The sequence below is a fragment of the Gorilla gorilla genome, chromosome 3 (assembly GCF_029281585.2).
Source record: "Gorilla gorilla gorilla isolate KB3781 chromosome 3, NHGRI_mGorGor1-v2.1_pri, whole genome shotgun sequence".
Lineage (NCBI taxonomy): Eukaryota > Metazoa > Chordata > Mammalia > Primates > Hominidae > Gorilla > Gorilla gorilla.
In genome coordinates, this window is record NC_073227.2 from 110207628 (window position 1) to 110229179 (window position 21552).

At 33.5% G+C, this 21552-nt stretch overlaps 1 protein-coding gene across 1 annotated transcript in view; it reads left to right on the forward strand.

Annotated features, from left to right (window-relative positions):
* The first annotated feature begins 2482 nt into the window (after nt 1-2482).
* The window catches only part of MMRN1 (multimerin 1), a 59706-nt gene continuing 40636 nt past the window's right edge, over nt 2483-21552 (forward strand). Inside the window, exons 1-3 of the mRNA XM_019024933.4 lie at nt 2483-3353; nt 16809-16928; nt 19481-19587. Coding sequence (XP_018880478.2) covers nt 2731-3353; nt 16809-16928; nt 19481-19587 — 850 coding nt within the window. The 5' untranslated portion in view covers nt 2483-2730. The remainder of the gene's footprint in view (nt 3354-16808; nt 16929-19480; nt 19588-21552) is intronic.

Sequence of the window (21552 nt, forward strand, 5' to 3'; positions counted from 1 at the left end):
TTCATGGTGAACAAATGGCAAGATGGTAAAACATAATTTAATATAAACAACCAAGTGGGAAATGGGAGGTATAGCAAAATGACAGGGTCCAGTTATACAAAACTGATGATATAGTTTAATCCAACAATAGTATTTTAGTATCTAGTATCTAGTATAATAGTATCTAGAAGAATGAGTAAACTGAGTACTCTTCAGCCAGGCATCTCAGCAATATTATTTTTCTTAATTGTTATTTAATGAGTATTAATTAGTCTCAGAAAGCAGAATTTGAGACAAGGTCTCTGACAGTTTCTGGAGTATTTTATACCTCTAATTAAGGGCTGATCCATATACCCAAAATCACTAAATGAGCTTGAGATTCTCTGGGGAGTTAAAGCGCAAGATGGCTTAGTAGATCAATAGTGAGATAAGGAACCTTTAGCCTTCTGATTTCAGGGTCCCTTGTAAGCTAGGATAGGGGTGAGCAAAAGTCATTATTGGTCAATACCTTATAAGTGGTTAAATGAATTGCTTAGCTTTGTTCAGTTTTTATTATCATTGGATAACTATTTGTTATCAGTTATAGATCCAATGGGTGACATTTTACCACTAAAGTTCACTTGCCAGACCAGGTTTGAACAGTCTTTCAAACTGTAGAAGAAAACAAAAAATCAGTGAATGTCATTATTTTGGCAGTTTTGTAAATCTTCGAGACAGTCCATTCATCTATTTTTACTAAAGCTAGGAAAATTGGTGTAAAATTGAATATAAATAGGAATATTTTTCCTAAATTTTATGAAATTACTGCTCTTCTATAAGCCAAAGCTAGTTTCTTCTGTGTTTTCCAGATAAAGACACTGTAAAGCCTTTTTCTTTCTACTGAAAACCATGTTTGTATTGTGACAGTTGTGCAGTTTCATTGCTCTTTTTAGTAACTAATCGTTTCCTGAATTGTCTCTGCTGGACCTTTTTGCTCCTTTACTAAGGCAAGGTTTGTGGATTGTTCCGTGGTATATCTGAGAAACGGATGCTTTTTACTCCATATCAGAGTCTATTGGGGTTGCTGATGATTGTCTTAGTTTAAATAAATACTCTCTAGTAGGTCAACAATACACTTACGGAAATAAATGGCAAAGATTGAGGGAAGAAAAAAATATTAATCCCAAGTAGTTAGTAGCTCAAGGAAGAATTAGGCCTTATTTCAAATCCTGGTGCACTGTGTCCAGGAATAAGGACTAGAGAAAATATCTACAATAAAACATAACCAAGCAGGCATTAGATTTCCAATTCTCTAATTTTGAAAGAAGGAACTTAATAATCTAATAACAAAAAATAAAATCTAATAATAGTTTAACAATCAATGACTGAATATTTAGCAAGAGCGTAATGCCTGGCACAGAAGTTGACAGAAAGATGGGTTACACATGGATTTAGCTTTCAAATAACATAACAGACAATTAGCAAATTGACAGCAAAGAATATTTTTGTTTTCCTTATAATCCTAGCACATAAGAGAGTGCTTTGCACAGAATGAGGGGTTACGTAACTACTGAATTCATGAATACATAAATAAATGAATGAGTGAATGAATGAATGAACTATTATAACTTAGTTTGTATATCTATTTAAACAGACTGATATGAAATTTTATAGATAAGAGGTTAATTGAAATCTGAGGATCAGAGATTTGCTGGAGAAATTAAATGATAAATCTCATGAAACATCTCTACCAGAAAAAAACCCATAGAAAACTCAGATAAATCTGGTTCTCTGCTACCTACAACTGGCATAATTTTGTCCTACAGTAAATGTATAAAAGCATTCTATATGATCCCATTTTAATTTATTTTTATGTGACTCCATTTTTTCTTCATCTATCCCTTACTAGTAAAATATTGGTTACCCCCAACCATCAGACAATCATGATTGGAAAATAAAGGAAGTAAAATTCTGATTATTTATTCCATTAGTGGGTATCTCTGGTAGAAGTTCCAGGAGCAAAATTTAAAGTGACTTCCTGGTATACCTGTCTAATTCAATTACTTATGCTTTCCTTTTCTGTTATTACTTATAATCATTGAGATTAAGTAATGATACAGCTGAAGTGTATTTATAAAAATAGAAAGATATACATGTATGTAGATAGATGTTTTATAATTTAGAGTATATGTACCATATGAAAGTATAGAGACACTGTAAACAAGCTTTTGATTATGTGTATGCATGTGGATATACACTTGAACAAAATGCAGCTCTCTGGATAGAGCACAGCAGATAAGTATCTTAAAAACTTTTCTCAGTGTCTTTATGTAGTAGAACAAAATGTTAAAACTGTATTCAGCCTATATCAACAAAATTTTACACTCTCTATCGTGAACCTGAAATTTCTCTTTGAAATCAGTGAAACGTGAAACCAGGGTGTGCTCAGGAAAAGAAAGTTACTTCATATTTTTTCATGGGTTTTCCTGATAATAATTGCCTGTGTTTTCCCATTTACCCTTAGCTTTGTCAGAGACCCTTCAGCATTTCCATAGAGCCATCCCACTAGAGGTCACAGATCACAAAAACCCTACAGAAACAGGAAACCGAACTTCCTGAGTACACTACAAAACACAGAAACCTGTTTCCTCTACACATCTTAAATTGGCAAAGCTCAGTCTTAGCAGATTCAGTGTGGAAGCAGCTATCAAAAAGGCCATACGGATTTTGTCCCCAAATTTCACATGAGCTACCTTGCTTCAAACTACTGAGATGAAGGGGGCAAGATTATTTGTCCTGCTTTCTAGTTTATGGAGTGGGGGCATTGGGCTTAACAACAGTAAGCATTCTTGGACTATACCTGAGGATGGGAACTCTCAGAAGACTATGCCTTCTGCTTCGGTTCCTCCAAATAAAATACAAAGTTTGCAAATACTGCCAACCACTCAGGTCATGTCAGCGGAGATAGCTACAACTCCAGAGGCAAGAACGTCTGAAGACAGTCTTCTTAAATCAACACTGCCTCCCTCAGAAACAAGTGCACCTGCTGAGGGTGTGAGAAATCAAACTCTCACATCCACAGAGAAAGCAGAAGGAGTGGTCAAGTTACAGAATCTTACCCTCCCAACCAACGCTAGCATCAAGTTCAATCCTGGAGCCGAATCAGTGGTCCTTTCCAATTCTACACTGAAATTTCTTCAGAGCTTTGCCAGAAAGTCAAATGAACAAGCAACTTCTCTAAACACAGTTGGAGGCACTGGAGGCATTGGAGGCGTTGGAGGCACTGGAGGCGTGGGAAATCGAGCCCCACGGGAAACATACCTCAGCCGGGGTGACAGCAGTTCCAGCCAAAGAACTGACTACCAAAAATCAAATTTCGAAACGACTAGAGGAAAGTAAGAAATCTTCTTTTCTTTTTGTTCTTTCTCTGTCTATCAGGTCTAGAAGATTGCAAGTGAAATTTACCTCACTCCCAGAAAATTATTTCAAATTCAAGATGAAATTGGATCATATTTATAATTTCACCATTTCAGTTAGATAAAGTTATTGTTAATTTATCTAATAGGGAAAAATGAACAAATAAAATGCAGCAATTTTGTTTTAACTGAAATAATCATTCACTTTTCTACTCATTTATAGAGGTAGTTTTACTTAGAATAGTCATTGCCAAGCAAACTAGCACCACAGTGGCTGTTAGTTTAATTCAACTCAAGGATATGTTGATTGTGTTCCCAACCATACCCACAATATGAAAGACAACAATAAATAAATAAATAAAATTGGGGCATGAACAGATGTGAAAATTGGAATAGCAGTATTATAAAAAGTAACAGTTGTCAAAGATCGAAACAAGCACACCAGGGGTGCAATCCTGGCTTCAGTATGGTCTAGTTCCATGATTTTGAGCAACTCAATTGATCTCTGTGAACCTCAGTTTCTTCATATGGAAACTACAGATTTAATACAAGGAATGTCAATAAAAATAAAACTTTGCAGGGTTCTCATTCCGATAAAAATGAATGAAAAGTGCTTAGATGCATGCTCCTCACAGAATAGGTGCTCAACAACTCAAATTTTGCTAGTACCGTGATTATTTTGAGTTGTGTTGCCATCATGAATATGATGAATCAGAAAACTTATTTTTCAAATTAATTTTAATTTAAAGTTAGAGCAATTTGAGTGGTTGAAATAAAATAAAACAAATTTAAAGGAGTATTGTTAAAGAGGGTTTTCAGAAGAAGTGATAGTCAAATCAAAATAAACAAAGAAAAGATATCTGGGTGGGTCAATATTTTATTCATTTAATGCTCAGAGTCATCTGTATGTTTGGAATACTAGAAGTTTAGTATTGCAAAACTAAACTTACAAATAGTTTTTACATATAATAATACAAAGTCAAGACACCAGACATGTCTTGGGAGCAAAATGGGGTTAAATATCTTACTAATAATAAAATAAAATTCAAGTTAAAAATAGAAGTTGACACACCTGCTACGTGAAAGGCATTTGGTTACAGCTGTTGCTGATATAAAGGTGAGAAGAAGAGAGACACTGGTAAGAATTCTAGCCAATGAATTTACTTATTTCTATATTATTTATTATTCAAGTCTATTTTTCACTATATTTCAAAAGTTATAGAATTTTTCGAAATATATAAGTAAATCTGATTGTAACTAAAAAAGTATTCACTTGGTGGACTTTGGAACAATCCCAGCTTACTGTAAAACACATAGTACAGATTACAATATGTTCACTTTGGGACAAGTAAATTTGCCATTAAAAAAAGCATTTAACAGACATGCATTAATCTTTCTCACTTTGGGGGACAACAGGATTTTATCTATTAAATAATCAGAAATGTCATTTATTGAGAGCTTTTTCTAAATCACTTGAATGCATCATTTCTGTTAATCATATTTTATTAGAAGCTGTAATTAAATTTTTTAAAACTAATTACAGTAAAACCCTTGGACATTCATGGGAAACGATTGTGAGATTTTCAGAGATGCTATAGCTAAGAATTTTTTTCTTTTGAGACGGAGTCTCGCTCTCTTGCCAGGCTGGAGTGCAGTGGCACGATCTCGGCTCACTGAAATCTTCGACTCCCAGGTTCAAGCGATTCTCCTGCCTCAGCCTTCTGAGTAGCTGGGACTACAGGTGGTGCGCCACCACACCCAGCTAATTTTTGTATTTTTAGTAGAGATGGGGTTTCACCATGTTGGCCAGGATGGTCTCCATCTCTTGACCTCGTGATCCACCCACCTCAGTCTCCCAAAGTGCTGGGATTACAGGCATGAGCCACCGCACCCAGTCAGAATTTTTTAATAGAAAGGAAAATATAATAAACAGAACAAAGAGAATTCAAGTTAAAATAGCATTTAAATTTTACATACCATATAGAAAGTGGCATACAGTTGTGTCATAATTAGAACTAGTAACTAATAGTTTGATAAATACTAGTTTTTAAATAAATGCTAGTTGTTTTATCCAAGGTCCTTGCTTTCAAATGTTGGGAACAATTTGATGAATATTTATAATTTGCCCATCATGTGCCAGCACTGTGCTAGGCTTTGGGTTACACAGAATTTAAAAAAATAATAATAATTCCTCTGTCTAAGGAATATTCCCTATAAAAAGTAAACACTAGCATACCTATCAGACTTCAAAAAATTTTAATATGTGCTATGAGAAAACAAGATACTAAAGGTATAACTCGCTGAACAGAACTTTATCCTCTGGATTTTCCAACAAAAATAATCTTAAACTCTTTCTATAGAAAAGTACTAACTGCATGTAGGGATTCTCTCATTTGAGGTCCTAGAGAGCCTGAGGTTTTCTTTTAGTAATCCTTTCCATTACCAAGATTCCTTACTCATTAGGCCATGCAAATGACAATGCATTAGAGAAAAACCTAGGTCCTTCGCTTTTGGACACAGTGCTGCTGCAAACCCTTGATAAGGTCCAAAGAAGTCCTTCGTACTTTCATTTGATTGGCAAATAATAATAATAATAGTAGCAAACACTTATATGGCATCTGTTACTAGTACTCTACTATTGTGAGTGAATATATTCACTCATTTAATCATTACTATAACTCCGTAAAGAAGAGGAAGATTTTATCATTATTTCTTTACAGAGGGATTAAGTAGCTTACCTAAGGTCACTTGGCTAACAAAGCTCAGGGCAAAGACTCAAATCCAAGCTGGCTGGCTTTAGAGTCGTAGCTCTCAGCTCCTACATTACACTCCCTTGGCAGGTACAGTCTCTTATCACAAGTGGGAGGATAAGCGTGACCAGTTCACTTCCCAGCTCGTGAGGCTTCACAGGCTATTCGTTGCCTCCAGAATACAATCTAGATTTGTTACCCATTTAGTCACACGATGCCATCCTAGATCTGCCTCCTGCCTACCTCCTCAACCTCATCTTCCGCCACTTCCGGCTATTCAAATAAGTGGTTCTCCGGTACAATATGTGCTGTTTGTTAAACCCACCTTTCTTCCCTGTCTGCCCCTCTGACTAACAATGGGCCCTCTTTTGCCATCGTTGTCTCTTTTCACACCTAATAATAACTCCAGGAAGCCTTCTCAGGTGAAGTTAGGTGGCCTTTCTAACTGCTCCTACAGGTCTCTTTGAATTCCCCTGTTCACTGCACTTACGACACTGCATAATAATCATAATGAATTTGTAGTATCTTTGCATATAGGGACTTATTTTCAGAGCTAGCAAAGTCTCTGGTTTATAGCAGGTACACAATCAATATTTAATCATACTGAATGTGAAATATGAGGATTAATATGTGAATATAAAGAAGAAAGCTTCCCAAATAAATATTTGCATTTGTTTATGAAAAAAACCTGGTTATTTAGAATAAACTCATATTTGTTCTTTTTTCTACCATTCTTGGAATTTTATAATAATTCTTAGTAAAAGGAATATTTATGTTTATTACAGGTTCTTTTCTAGATTATTCAGGATTATTCTGGCATATTTTTGTTTCATCTTGTAGTTTTTCTTCTTTTTTTTTAGCCTTGCAGGAACTCCTGGCTAAAATAGACGTATGGTTTCCTGTCTGGCAGAGTGGGTGTTAGTCAATGACCAAGCACTTTGAAATAGGAAGGATGGAAATAAGAAATTAGGATTAGTGTATTTATATGTTGAACAAATATTTGCTGAACACCTTATCTGTCCCCAGCACTGTGCTTGTGCTGGGAGTAAAACAATGAACAAGAACTCCTACATGTCCTGCCTTACGGAACCAACAGCCCAGTGGCAGAGGTGAGAGGGGGAATAACAGTGAATCACAAATGCTGATTCTGAATGAAGCTTAAGAAATTGTAGTGTATAACAGGGGGAATGGCCTACCAGTTGTGAATGGGGTCAGTAAACCTTGCCTGAGAGGATAATAGGTGAAATGAGGTAATGATACAATCTAACTGCCTACTTAACTTTTCCCACAATTCCCAACCCCTGTACACATGTATCTTAATTTTTACCAATCAGTGAATGGCTAGTTCCATAACTAGAAACCTTGGATAGATCTTTGGCATTTTTCTCACCCTCTTGGTTTTTATCTAATCTATCAAAAAGTCTTGTTACACCTCTAATACATCCCAAATACCTCAGCTTCTCTCCATCTTCTACTTGCCATTATTCACCACTAGTGTTCTAATTGGTCCACTTCTTTCCACTCTTGTCTACCATAATCCATGATCCACAAAAGGGAGGGATCTTTTGAACAGTTAAGTCAGATTAATGCGTTTCACTGGATTAAGTCTTCATTATTGTAAGTGACACATTATTTAGGTACTAATCGGAAGGAAAAGTATGACATCATACTTGCTTAATTTGAATTTTTAGATTTGTCTTTCAGACTTTGAGATTTTGGTCACATATCACTTTTGCAAACTTAAGAAGGAAATGTAAATGAAACTGGTAAAGTATTTCGAAGGCAATGGCAACAACTGCTATCTGACCGCTAGTGACTGAAAAATGCCTTTGATTTCAAGACACATTCTTGATTTCAGAGATGTGTGTCTTAAAATGTGTGAAATTTGGTCTTTCATTCATTGTCACACTCCAAGATCACTGCACTTCATTTCCTCCAGCCACGCTGGCTTCCTTTCTGTTTATTGAACATGTCAAGTTAATATCTCAAAGGAAACTTTTTTTGCTCTTACTGGAATGCTCTTTCTGCACCTTTTATAATGAAGGACTCCTGTTCCACTTGCACATCCAGCTTTAATGTCACCTCTTCAAAGGGACCTTCTCTTACCACCCAATGTAAAGTTAACTATGCTCTCACTTGCCATTCCTTATTTTGTCACCTTTATTTTTTTCTTTGTAGGAATTATTTGAAATTATTCTACTTATATAGACAATGGTGTATTTTATGTCTTTCCGCAATACATCCCATGAAAACAGGGACCTTGCTTGTCTTATTACTGCTCTATTTGCTGCCTAGAACAGTGCCAGGTGCATAGAAAGAGCTCAATAAAACTCTGTAAAATCATGGATTATTAGATGGATTTGGCATCCAGAGGGGAGATCAAGGCTAGAGATATAAATTTGGCAAAGCATTGGTGTATAGAAATGTATTAAGTCATAAATGTGGATGATACTGAAAGAAAGAAGGACCTAGAATTATGAACGGAGAATCTCTAATATTTGATGAACTGATAGTGGTGGATGCCAGCAATACAGCCTTAAATGGGGTGACCAGAGAAGTTAGGAAGGAATCTATAAAAGTGTGGTGTCATAGAGCAAAGGAAGAAAATATTTTAAGAAGGAGGTAAGTGATCAACAGTGTGAAATGCTGCTGAAAAAGACAAAATGAGGACTGAAAAATAGCCACTATTTCAGTTTAGTGAGCACCACGCTCTGGCCTGAGAGAATTGAGGTATGAAGGAAGGCAAAAGAGAGCCATTAAAGCCAACTCAATTAAGGAGGGCTTTTATGAAAAAAAAAAAAAAAAAAAAAGGGAGAAAGTGGTCAGAAGCCAAGGCTAGTCCAGTTATTTATGTTTTGTGTTTGTTTCTTATTATATTTCATTTTATATACAGAGGGCTCATACATATGTTAATATGTTAATGAGAAGGGTCAGAGGAAGGTAAAATTTGAATATGTAGAAAAAAAGGGATTTTTTTTCTGAGTTTAATGACAAATTAGAAAATTAGAAATTATTATTTCTGAGTTTAATGACAAATTAGAAAATTATTCTGAGTTTAATGACAAATTAGAAAATTACAAAAATTAACCATTAAATTCTGCTATCATACTTTTTTCTGCTCATTTTGTGTGAATTATGAATAGGTTTTAGAAGTGAATTATCTGATCAGCTAAATTCTTGTGTTGTTTTCAAAGTTATTATTAGGCCTAATAACATCCAAAATGGGTTATTCTTACATGCTGTTAAATTCTAAAGATAAACCATTATACTAAAGGGTATTTTCTTATATCTTTGTGAAATAGATGTCTCTATTACATTACTGCCAGTGAAATAAACACTACATAAAGTATATTCTCTATCAACTTTTACCCATTAATCACATTCTTTATTTCATTACTTTGCTGTTTCTACTATGTTACTATAAATATATATTGCATTTCATATGCTAGAATTTAATGAGTGCTTATATATTCCTAATAATTAAGTGGGAACTTTTTGTATTCGCACACCTTCTGCTTTTCTGAATATAAAACTATAATTTTAAATGTATTATTTGGGGGTAAATGCTAGGAGAGTCAGTTTACAGGAACTGGATTAAGCATAGAATTCTGCATCACGGCATCTGTTAGCCTGCCTTTGTGGTCTGCACGCTGGGAAAGCCTGACACCTACTGGAATAGAAACAGTTTACAATGCCCGGAATACGCTCAAGTCACAGTTTTGCAGGGAAGGGGGAAACAAAAAAATAAAATTAGGTAAAATAAAACAAATTCATGGAAAAGGTTATATTAAAGGTTGACTTTAATAATCATTACTTATAAAATATATATGTTATACATATTTAATTCGGTGTACCACTTTAAAAATATACTACTTTTCACTTTAAAATTGGAAAATAGGTTGGATCCAAACAGCAAACTCTATGTACATCCTGTGATGGGCATACATTCGGCTCGTTCTCATAAAACTTTACACTGACAATATTGTGTATAGACAGTAATTTGTGGCTGTGAGTCACTCTACAGTCGTCTATCATTGAAAACTCAATTACATTCACCACACTGTTCCCACTACAGAAAGCAAATAAAATTATGCCTGACAAAAATATTTTAATTGCAAAAGTTGGTACATAAAAAAGGGTTTCTTCTTAAAGTCTAAATTAACCATAAATCAAAGTATCTAAAATTCCCCATAATCTGAGCTTTGCATAATTGCTTTTCAAAAAATTATTTTAAATATCAATTTATTTATATGATTCTTTTACAAAACTGATATTTTTATCTCAGTTTGAATACTATATAAAATTTTGTAAAAGGATTAAGCATATAAAGATACACTACAAAAAGAGAACCACAAACATAAATTATTTTGTCGTTAGGAAATAAAACAATGATTTTCTTAAGGAAATAAGTATTGAGATGAACTTGTCTTTTGGACTTTTAGCCAAAGCTAAATATCAAATGTCTAACGCTTTATTTAAATATAATTTACATATCAAGAATCTTTTCATTAAGTGTAAATTATTGCTTCCCATTTTTATTATCTTTTTTTATGTTGTATATATTTCCCTTGAATTATTTTCTCATTTATGACTAGTGAACTACATGCAAATTATAGTCTTTCAAGTTAATAATTTGATTAAAAACTCCTCTTTTTAGCTTGATTGGAAAAAATAAAGATTTTAATAAATAGATTCTATAACACTTTGGAAGTATTTATGTTCATGACTTCTTAAGACTGTAGAGACATTCTGAACGTTTTTTTTTTTTCCTGAGAGGCAAGCTTCATCTGAATTGAACATAAATGATGATGATGGTCTTCTGTATTGGCTTTATGGAAATTATTGACTTGAAACATACAAGCAATTATGGTTAAGATGAATTTATCAGGTCATTAAAGAAGCAAAACAGGAGCTGTGTTTCTTTGTATCTGAGGCAAAAAAATATTGAGGCCATATTATATATATCCTCTTCAAAAAAAATCACACTTAACTCTGAATCATTTAATTATTATAAGCAGTGATAGCAGCAAATATTTTGCTTTTCCTAAAACATTTAGTCTCACGACAATCGTGTGAGGTAGATAATTTTATTGTAGATGCTTCGTAGATGAGGTAGTCACTTTTCCCAGACAAAGTCATGGCTATAAATTGTGGAGTCAAGATCTAAAAGCAGGTAGCCTGGCTCCAGCGACCAACTATGTTATGGGAAATTTTTCAGGGAAATTTTGCTTTATTTTCCTTTGCTTATGCAGGTGTGCCCACTGCCCCCACCCCTCACCCTTGCCTAATTCAGGATTAGAAAAAACAAAAAAAAAACAAAAAAACTCTAGGCACAGAAATACACTCTCTTCTTTATTCACACCTATGTGTGCAGTTAAAAGGAGAATAAAAATCTTGTCCAGCAGGCAGACCTTCATCATCAGAAATGACCTTCTAATTCTGATCTACGAGGTGAAAAAAGCATGTATTGATGACAACTCTGATGTTGCCAGAAATACCTCATTCCCCTCCTCCTCTCTTCTTTTCCGCTTTCCTGTTATTTTGTCCTATTTTTTCATCCTTTGCTCTATTTCTTACTTTTTCTTCTTCAACTCTCTGATTTTGACAAGAGATATGCAAAATTATTATTTTTCACTGTGTGTGGCATTTTTTTCAGTATGTATGTATTTATTTATTTTTATTGTGGTAAAATATACATTAAAAAAATTACCATTCTATCCGTCTTTAAATGTACAGTTCTGTGGCTTTAAGTAGGTTCACATTGTTTTGCAGTCATCACTGCCATCTATTTCTGGAATGTTTTCATCTTCCCAAACTGAAGCTCTGTACCCATTAAATAATAACTTCCCATTGCACCCTCCCTACCATCCCTAGCAATCACCATTCTATTTTCTGTCTCTATGAATCTAACCACTTAAGTACATCATATAAGTGAAACTGTACAATATTTGTCCTTTTGTGTCTTGTTTATTTCACTTAGCATAGTATTTTCAAGGTTCTTCCTTTTCAAAGGTTGAATAATACCCCATTTTGAGTGTGTGTGTGTGTCTGTGTGTGTTTGTGTGTGTGATTTTCTTTTTCCATTCATCTGTCAATGGACACTTGAGTTGCCTCTACCTTTCTGTTATTGTGATACATGATATTTTAATGACGTTCTCAAATTAGGGTAGTGTGCTAGGGAGAACACGTACTCTGACTAGTGGTGCTATCTAAAATCTGTTCTATTTTTATTGACTTAGGACACATAGTTTTCCTCAGGGACTTAATAATTGAACCGTTAAAACAAATGAGGGTTTAGCTGAATTTTTTCCCTGATTATTGACACCAATAAAAATAGGTTTGTTAAGATATAGTTACCTTTAAAATTCTATTTTCCTCTTTAAACAAATTATTTTTTACTAAGTGATATTTTTTAAAAAGAGAGAGGGGGGAATTAACCACATATGTCAGACTTATAGAGTTGAGAATGAGATGAGCAGGTTGGATTTGCAAAAAGTAGTAAACACTTATAAAAAAATATAAGACTAACTTTTATATATTTAGGATATGTTTGTCCCACTTATCACTGAATTGGGTGGGGATTTTATCGCTATGGACTTCAGGAGTTTAGTGTAAAATGGTGTACAACACTATTATTTCATAATTTTGCCATTAGTAATGGTCAAACAGTTAAGTTTTGTTTCGATGTATTTTCATGCAATAATAATCTTATAATTAAGATGATAGTATTTTTCATGAGGTAAATTAGGAATAATATGAATAAATTATTCTCTTATGAGGGATTAATATTTTTCTCTCTAAATTAAGTCCCACCGGAGACTTAGTTCTTCCCCTGAAGCATTTATGAATTCATTAATGTATTCATATGTTGTCATTTGCGAACTGTAGTCATCTTTAAGTACAAGGTAAAGAAATGGACATTTGAGATCTTATACTTTCTCAAGTCAGAGAGGCATGGGTGGGTATTAGGTGAGGTGTGAGGGGTTATTACTAGAGTCACCTGATAATCTTATTTCTTCGAGAGAATGTTAATTTTCAGAAGCAGTTATGTCTGTCTTGTCCTATTTTGTTTTCCTCTTGTTCCCTTTTAAATCTCTACGTTAAAGGGGATGATGGGAAACAAAGGTCATTCAATCCATAAAGTCTCCCCCAGAAACAAAATCTTCTCCCACTTCTCAAAGAAAATTATATACCATTGGCTTGGTTTATGGTGGCGATTTTATTGTCTTACCTTGACTTCTAATGAACATCCTCAGGACTTGGTATTTTCATACTATTGTGTCAATTAAAGCCACAGTTTATTAATATGAAAGTTTAAGTATTTAGCTTCTTTTGAATTAGATGACAAGCAGTCTATTCATCTGGGTTCTAAGAACTAGTATAACTGAATAATGTTAGTTCTTAGATTATCCCTTTATTTCTTGGGAAAATATTCTGTGTGGTCATTATTTAAAGCCATCTTTTTTGCTTCAGTCCTCTCTCACTCAGTTCAGGATAAGAATTGGTATGACTGGGCCATTATTTAGTCAGTTAATGGAAGTTTTTTACATTAGTCTTTTCACTAGTTTCCTGAAAGACTGAGTTTCTAAAATGTCAAAATAAAAAATATAGTAAACTGTTTATTTATGATGCCTTCTCTTAGTTCATTATCCACAAGTCTTTGAGTTTTATGAATCATAATAGAATCCTTTCCCCTCTCTATTTTATATGTTCAACAAGCTAGGCCTTTGCTCATAACCAAAGATGTCTGCTTTTCCCTAGAACAAACCTTTTACCTATTAACTTGGAAAATCCAAAGAATCAATACAAGCTTTTTTTCAGTACATGTTGCTGCACAAAAGCAACAGAGTTATTACCCTGAAAGAGAATCCCAAATGTGGTCTGCTGGATGGAAGGTTATGACCCCATGGAAAACTAAACACTTCAAAGTAACTGCTCTCCATCCACCATAATCAGTCTAGAAAGGTACAAAGGATTACTAGGTTTAAGCAAAATGCTTGTCTGGGATCATTGCATTTGCCTTTAAACTGCCCATCACCATTTTGCCATGCTTCATTTTCTATTTTTAAACCTACATTTTCAGATAATTTGGCTTTAAAATTATATTTACGTTTTTAATATGCCTTAATGAGCTTATTTCATTGGTAGCATAAACCTAATTATGAGTCACACCAGGGGCTCTTTTGCTGTGGATAGTTCTTCCAATTTACCCTGGATCAAAGATTGCTGGGCCATGAGCAGTCTGCTGATCTGCTTCTTTGCCTCCTCAACTATTTTAGTCATGAGATTGTTTTAATATTTAGGATTTCAAAAGGTCTCTGCCAGGTGACACTATCATTTTGCCTCACAGAGAATGAATATACTTTTTTTCTTTTCAAAGTCCTGAGCATGTAGTGACGGTGATACTTGTGTTGTTTCTGCCCCACACTCCCTCCTTCACAGTCATTCAGAGAATGTTCATGTGACAATTTAATTGTGCTTCTGTTGAAGTGAGTCAGTCTCAGTAATTAGGATCATCATTGCATTTGCATGAGGAATCTAGTTAATTTTTTAAAGATCCCTTTATAGTGGTCCTCTCAATTTTAAATCTTTTTATTTTTATTTCTTGCTTTTTCCAGTTCTTTGTTTTACATTATTTTTTGCCTCAGTTGTCACCAATGATTTAACAACATGTGCCAGCATGTCTTCTTACTTCTTTAAGGGGCCTGAAATTTTAAACATCGCATTCAAAAGAACACAATAAGTTCTATGGAGCTCAATTTCTCTGCCTTAGATGAATGACAATGTGGAATGATTAAATCAAGCAATTAACATATCTTTTTTTCTTTTTATGTGTTGTTTTCTGGAATTTGTGTATGATGTACTTAAGTGAGGTTTTACTTTGTGTTTATCCTCTTGGAATTCATTAAGCTTCTTAGATATGAGGGTTGATTTTTTTAAAAAACAATTTTAGGAAACTTTCCCTTTTTTTCTTCTCATGTTTATTCTGCCCAATCTTAGGACCACTTCAGTTTTGCTCATTTATATTTTTGAATTTTTTTCTCTGTACTTCAGTTTGGCTGGTTTCTCTTCCTTATCTTCGAGTTTATTGGTCTTACTTTCTAAAGTGTCCAAATTTCTGTTAAGAACATTCAGTCCATTTTTAATTCACATATTGTATACTTCTCGTTCTATTTAATGGTTAATTGTTTTAAAGTCACGGGTTGCTAATTCCAACATCTATGTCATGCCTGGTTTTTTTTTTTTTTTTCTATTTACTGGATTTTTTACTCCATATACTGGTCCTATTTTGCTGCTTTTTCTCATATTTAGTTTTGTCTGCTTTTCATGCTGGGCATTGTGGATGCTATGTTATTAGTGTCTGGATTTTGTTGTTTGCAAGCACAAAATAGTATTCAGTCCAAGATTCAAGGGCACCCCTATATTGACATTTAAAATGATATTTCTGTCTGGCCCCCTCATTTTATTAATCTTTAACACATTTTTTAACCATGCTAGTATCCCCAGACTCAGATCTCTATTTTCTTTACTTGGTGTCTTTTCTGGAATCCATCCTTCTGTGATGCAGTTTGATAATTGTTCCCAGGCACAAAACTAGATTGAATGTGGAGCTAACATCACATATTTTCCCTCAAGAATCATATCACTGCATTGTCTACTGCCCAACATCTGAAAACTGTTGCTTTATACATCTTGTCCAGATTTATAATTTTTGCCATAAAAGGTAAATCTGATAGTTTATATAGCCAGGGACAAAATTCTCTGAAATTTATGTTTTTAGTTTATTATATGAAAAATTATAGAATAAGCTCATTTAACTCCTTATATCAAGCTAAGATTTGTTGTGAAAATTCATAGAATTTGAAGATTAATTTGTGGAAAATTGACATATTTGCATTGGGTTTCCCATTAATTAACATGATTCATTGGCTTTTTCTTTAAAGCTTTTCAATAAAGTTTAAAATTTTTACATATTAAATCTAACACTTCTTTTGCTGAATTTATTCTTAGGTACATTATTCTTGTTGTTATTTTTTGCTATTGTTAATAGTGTCTTTTTGAATTTGTTGTTGGTACAGAGAAATGTAACTGATCTTAACTTTGTGATTGAATTAATATAACTTAGTCTTGTATTAACTCATAAACATTTATATTTGATTACATTGCTGAATTGTCTTTTTAATTATAATAATCGGCATCTAGACCATTTTGTATTTTGTTTGGTTACAATCATATCCACTGCAGCTAATAACAGTTCTTTCTCTTCTTTTTTGATTTTTAAACCATTTATTTACTTATTTACTTATGCTTTACTGCACATAATTTAAAGTAATGGACCCGGATCTGAGTTTTTTATCTCAGTACTAATATTAATATTTGCTACAAGAGCATTCTTGCATTTTGATTTATCTTATAGCTAAACTCTGCAGGTTTCTCATTTTAGCTTTGATTTATTCTTTTCTTTATTTTGATCTTGTTAGTGTTTCCTTATAGTCCCTGAGTACAGCAATACAGTAATAAGTTATTTTCTCTTATATTTAAATATTTTAAAGCTAAATAGCAATCTTACAAGGTTTCTGATCTATAGTATGGCAAAAATAAATGTTTGTCTGTGAAAATAATTTTGATGAAAAGAATTCTTTTTGACAACAGTTTTTTCCCTAACAATTATGATCTTCTTTAGGAATTGGTGTGCTTATGTACATACCAGGTTATCTCCCACAGTGATATTGGACAACCAGGTCACTTATGTCCCAGGTGGGAGAGGACCTTGTGGCTGGACCGGTGGATCCTGTCCTCAGAGGTATGTAATATTTCTTGAAAATAGCCACTGTTTTTGCACCATAATAAATTATAGCTGGGAATATATAATGTTATTCATCCAAGGTACATAATACATAGTACGGTCAGGGGATGGTAGTCACATTATGCTTTAGTAAGTGAAAATGCAGACACTAATAATATTTGCCTCATATGATCATTTTTAGAATCATTTGAGATAATGCAATACTGTATTTAGCCTAGTGCCTTGTGCCTTATGAGCATTCAATAAATGTTAATTCTCATGCTTATTTCTATTTTTACTATCACTATTACTTTTACTCTATATCTGGTCAACAATCCTGTCCTTTAATTGCTTATGAATTTCATGCACAATTTTGAAGATTTATTATTTTCTCTTCATGCTAGGTCAGAAAGAAGTTTATAATTTGGTTCATAGTCTAAAATTAGGAGAGCTTCTAGTTACAATTATGCATGGTAAAGCAGCTAGGTGAAGCTTTTCTTCTTGTATCTATTGTAATTAGCCATGTCATTTGATTATCATTTTTTAAAAAAGTCTATGCTGTTGTCCTAAAAGATGGGGTTGAGTAATTGATAAATTCTCTGAATTCATGTAGTCACAGTAGCTCAGCTGGGGGTGTTTCCAAAGAGCCTGCAATAAAAACTCCAATTGTTATTCAGGCCATGGTGGCTAATGTTATGCAAATAGCCATACAAATAACTCAGGCAATGAATCTGACACATGGCAATCTGGAACAGTGCACAACAAGGATACATAAAATCAAGGTGTTTCTTAGTCCCTTGAGGAATAGCTAAGGTTCATGGTCCAGAGAGCTAAGCACATCTTAGGGATTTGGGAGAGCTGAACTCTAGTTTTGTTTTCAGCCCTCACTCTCTTTGTGACAATTTCCTTGCCAATACGAGACACAAAGAACACATTGCTAATTCTTTAGTAATGAAAACTTTACCACAGTAGCCCCTAGCATACTGCCTTTCTGGATTCAAGGTGAGCTCTTTTTATTTTTTTCTTTTCTTTAAAAAAACCATAAGTATTTATCTTTATTCTCGAATCTTATCTTTTTTATGCCTTCTGAGTGGGTGCATTCATTCGCTATTTTTAATACTCATGTCATAATTGCCACTTTTTCTTTTATTATGTCTGAGCTACATGCAACAGATATTCAGTTTGCCAAAGCAGGAACATTGACCCCAATAATAGTTCAACTAACTGCTTGAGCTCATCCTTACAAACTCTATATACAGTCCCTTTCCAAATTGCTTTGCTTCCTACTTAGCTTTAACTATGAGAGTGCAGATAGTATTTCACCAGACAGAATGATTTAGTGAAATAAATGAGGGTAGATGATTAGCATGCTTTTCAGGTGGAAGGGATCTTGTAGCTCATTTTGCAACTGACAAATAGCCTCAGACATAACTCGGTTACCTGTCATGTTATAGCAGAAACTGAAACTTAAGTCCCTAAAGGCCAGTCTGTTATAATGCTATTGCTCCACATATTCAGGGTTTACCCATGTAGATGACTGTTGTCTCCATATAGTTGTACGTGGCAAACTCCAGGATAATAACAAGGGAGGCTAGCCCACATGACATGGGCTAAAATCACAGCTCTACCCCTTTTAGATATGGGACTTTGAGAGAGTTATTTCATCTCTCTGTTCTTTGGATTCCTCGTCAGCAAATCAGGATAATAATAATGCCTTCATCATAAACTAAAATGAAAATTAAGCAAGATAGTATGTACCCATTTTACAGACCCATTTGATAAATAGCAACTAAATATTAAAGTCACATGGGTAAGACTAATATGGCCAAATTGTACTTATGACTTACATTTACAAACACACAGAGCTCACAATTTAGTAGCAGTCACTAATTATATTGATTGTTGTGTTGAACTGCTATAGTTTCCTTATTTCTTTCCTGCTGTTCTATGATTTCATCTTAGAAATAAAATTTCCTCATATTACATCCCTTCTCTCTCTCTGTCCTTCTCTCTCTCTCAGAGAAATACTATATGACAAAAATAGTAGGTAGCATAATTTCAAAACTTTGAAGATAAAAAATTCAATGGGAAAATGATAGTGGTTATCATAATTTCAATTAGGTCACAAATATCCAATTTGTTTCAAGTTGTTTGATACTGATCTGGAGGAAATACAGATCTTTTTAAATATAACAATATAGGAAATCATATGAATTGAAGTAGAATAAATTATCTCCATATAACTTTAAAATTGGAATGAAAATAAGTTTTAACATTGATTTAGCTAGAAGTATTATCAAGAGAAAAGCTATAATATCTTTAGAAAGTCAATGGCAGGTATCAATTTAAAATACCAAATACCATAACTACTAATGCTTTTTGTAATGTATTGAAAGAAACCTAAGTTAGGCAATAATATTGATGATGAATATTATGGTTATAACAGCCGATACTAAATAAATGCTTGTTATATTGTAGGCATTGCCCCAAAAACTTTACATATATTATTCCAACTGATAATTTAATGTGAAACAAATAATCGATTTCCCCCCAATTGCTCAACTCTCTAGATCTCAGAAGATATCCAATCCTGTCTATAGGATGCAACATAAAATTGTCACCTCATTGGATTGGAGGTGCTGTCCTGGATACAGTGGGCCGAAATGTCAACTAAGAGGTACACTCTAATATTAATAATCACAATTCTGAACAATAAGAAACTGATTCTATTGAAGAAAAGAATAGCATTTCCCCTTTTGAACCAAGGTAAATTAACATGAAGCCAAACTCCTAGGACTGTTATACTTTCTAAGCTTTCTAACTTGGTAGCTTTTATAACACTCTGAAGTCTCATAAGCTATTCTTTAACTTCTCACCCCATTTTTATGTTGGATTTATATGATGAGCAAATGGAAATCTGATGAAAGATCTTACTTATTCTTAACAACAAGCTATAGAGGCATGCCTTATTAAAATATCAGGAATGCTAATTTTCAATTTTTAAATAAAGTGTTATTAGAAGTGACTCAATATAAAAATAAGACTACCATCTAGTTTTGTTCCAGTTCAGTTATTTGAAATACTGTGCATATGAATGAAATTTAGTATTAAAGGACATACAAAGTATGTCATGAATAATTCTCTCTTTTTCAAAATTCTAATGGAGCTATTTTTTTGTTTTCAACTGAGGTTTTAAGGACCCTCTGGTGGCAAGGCTGATCAAACACATGGTAACCCGCTGTGGCCTAATATCCATGTGACTATTATTTTGCTTTTGGCTTTAAACAGGTTTCCTTTGAAAAATAAGATATGGCATCAGCATACATATTTTAAATGAATGAATATTACAAGAAAGGCCATTAGCAGTGGTGGGGAATTCAATCAACAGTATAAGAGACTGTGATTAAAAATTAATATAACTGTGGAGAAACCGTTATGACTCACATTAAGAAAAAGAAAATTGTAATACAAAGGCTCTAGGAATCCTGCATTTTAGTTAGGGATATTATTTATGGTTTTACTAGCCTATACAATGAGAATCTACAGGCAAATTTCACCATAATGCTATTTGTTCTGGGTCTGGCCTGAATTTCAAAGATGTTATAAAAATTCAATTTATATTCAGACTACAGAATGAATATGTACTTCATTTATAACCAGGTAAAATAAACTTTTAAATAAAATATAATCTATGCTGAAAATATTTGGAAATAAGGAATTTAGCATATTTTAAAAAGACCCAAATATGGCCCTGATTTCTGATTTCCATGAAGTACACAAATATATACTCACAATGGTAAAACATATTTGTGTCTAGAATTGGTGAATTGTTAAAAGTTCTGGATAATATTTAGAATTCTGTTTCTGAAATCTGTATTTCTCTTCTTCTACAAAGAAGGATATCATGAGATTATTAATTCCATCATTATTTCTTGATGATTCAAGTTTGTTTGCAGAGCACATTTCTAGAAATTTAGGATGTTATTACACATCTTATTAGTAGACACGTGGCAGGGAAAAAGTCTACTAATGAAATGTCATGGACTCTAGTTGATCAGAGCGTTGTTGCTCCGTGCTTCAACCTTTTATACTTAGGAATCAATTCTTTATCACTGTGGTGGACTACATACATGTAGGAAGAAAATACCAGAACATCACTGTAAATATAGACACAAGAAACAAAGACTAGCTGACAGTTTCAAATATAGACTGTGTCCTGCCACTCTCATTTTTCAAAGTATGATATGAAATATTTATGAATTCAAGTAGTTTAGGGATTGTCTGATGACACCTTATATCCTAATTAGAAGCAACCTGTGGATAGGTTTTATACTAGATTTACAAATCATTGTATTAATTTCCAGTGGCAAAAATGTCCCAGAACAGTTCTGATTATGACCTTCTGTCATAATAGTGTAATTGGAATCACTCATAATTCAGGTATCTGCTGATTAAGCTGTTATTGAAAGGCCTCTTTTCTATGGAAATCTACAATGGGAATAATGTTCCAATGGCAGATATGCATATTGTGTCATATTGTCATACAACCAATTCTTATATAGCTTTGATTCCAAAAGAGCCTCCTGTTGCTCTCTGCTATACTTTGACCATTCTACTTTTCACTTTTTAGTGCAGTTGTATT